Raw genomic sequence first — 1,136 nt, forward strand, 5'->3', positions numbered from 1 at the left:
TCTTAGAGAAAATGTTTAGTTCTGTCATCTTAAAATAAAAGAAATGATAAAATTAACATTTATTTACCTAATTTAATATCATGTAGTCGAATGCTTCCATCATTACACCCAACCTGAAATGTCATTTATTTAAAATTATATTAATGTAATTTGTATTATTAAATTATTATTTATTAAAAATCATACCATAAACAATGGTAAATCATGAGGAGAAATGTCAATACATCTGGCTTCTATAAGCAATTCTGAAATATTTATACTGTATATAAATTCAAATTCTTGCTTTAAAATGATAGTAAATTATTTCTTACCTGAATTTGATATATATAACCTTGGAATTATTTTACTGTTAAATCTAGTGCAATGAATAACAGCACCCTAGCAAAATTTTAAAATGTTTTAAATACAATAAACAGTAAAAAGTAAAAATTGAATTGTCTATTCACTCACTGTATCTGTAGTAATAAGCATATGACTGGAATTTGATGGTACAATTTGAAAATCAAAACTTCTAAAACCAAACTTCATTACATCACCTCTGAAAAAATGAACATAAAAATGTGATTAAATGAATATACTTTGTGATGATTATGCTTTTAAACTGACTTTTTTAGATAATGAACTAAATTCAATTATATTAATAATTCTTATTTTAACAGATAATCATTCAAAATATTTTTTATAAAAATGAAAAGAAACTTTTAAATAAAAAAGCTATTAGGTAGTTCAGTAATTATGATATAATTATGTCAAAAAGGAATCTGATAAGTTAGATTCAATGATATAAAAATATGGAAATACAAGGTCTGTTCAAAAAGTATCGGACCTTTGGTCGGCAAAAATAAATTTATTGATTTTGAGGTACAAAACCCTAATCCCCTTCAAAGTAGTCTCCTTGGTAGTGTATACACTTCTCCCAGCGTTCCTGCCATTGCTGGAAACACTGCTGGAACGCATCTTTTGGAATGGCCATCAGCCGGTCTGTCGCATTCTGCACGATGTCTTCTCTCGACTAAATTCGGGTTTCTTTTAGCGGCATTTTCAGCTTGGGAAATAGCCAAAGGTCCCACGGAGCCATGTGGGGAGAGTACGGAGCATGACGAACCACAGGAGTATTGTGTTTGGCGACGAAAGCC

The 1,136-nt window shown here is 29.5% G+C and overlaps 1 protein-coding gene across 1 annotated transcript; it reads right to left on the minus strand.

Annotated features, from left to right (window-relative positions):
• Positions 1–67: 67 nt before the first annotated feature.
• LOC111617527 (WD repeat-containing protein 60-like) lies at positions 68–542 on the minus strand (the record flags this gene model as incomplete). Its single annotated transcript, XM_023358807.1, has 4 exons — positions 451–542; positions 312–378; positions 187–245; positions 68–113 (listed from the first exon to the last, which is right to left on the minus strand). Coding segments are annotated over exons 1-4 (250 nt in total), but the record flags the coding sequence as incomplete, so codon positions are not given.
• Positions 543–1,136: the final 594 nt, after the last annotated feature.

This window comes from Centruroides sculpturatus, unplaced genomic scaffold (assembly GCF_000671375.1).
Source record: "Centruroides sculpturatus isolate CEXI.00-Female unplaced genomic scaffold, Cexi_2.0 scaffold5641, whole genome shotgun sequence".
Lineage (NCBI taxonomy): Eukaryota > Metazoa > Arthropoda > Arachnida > Scorpiones > Buthidae > Centruroides > Centruroides sculpturatus.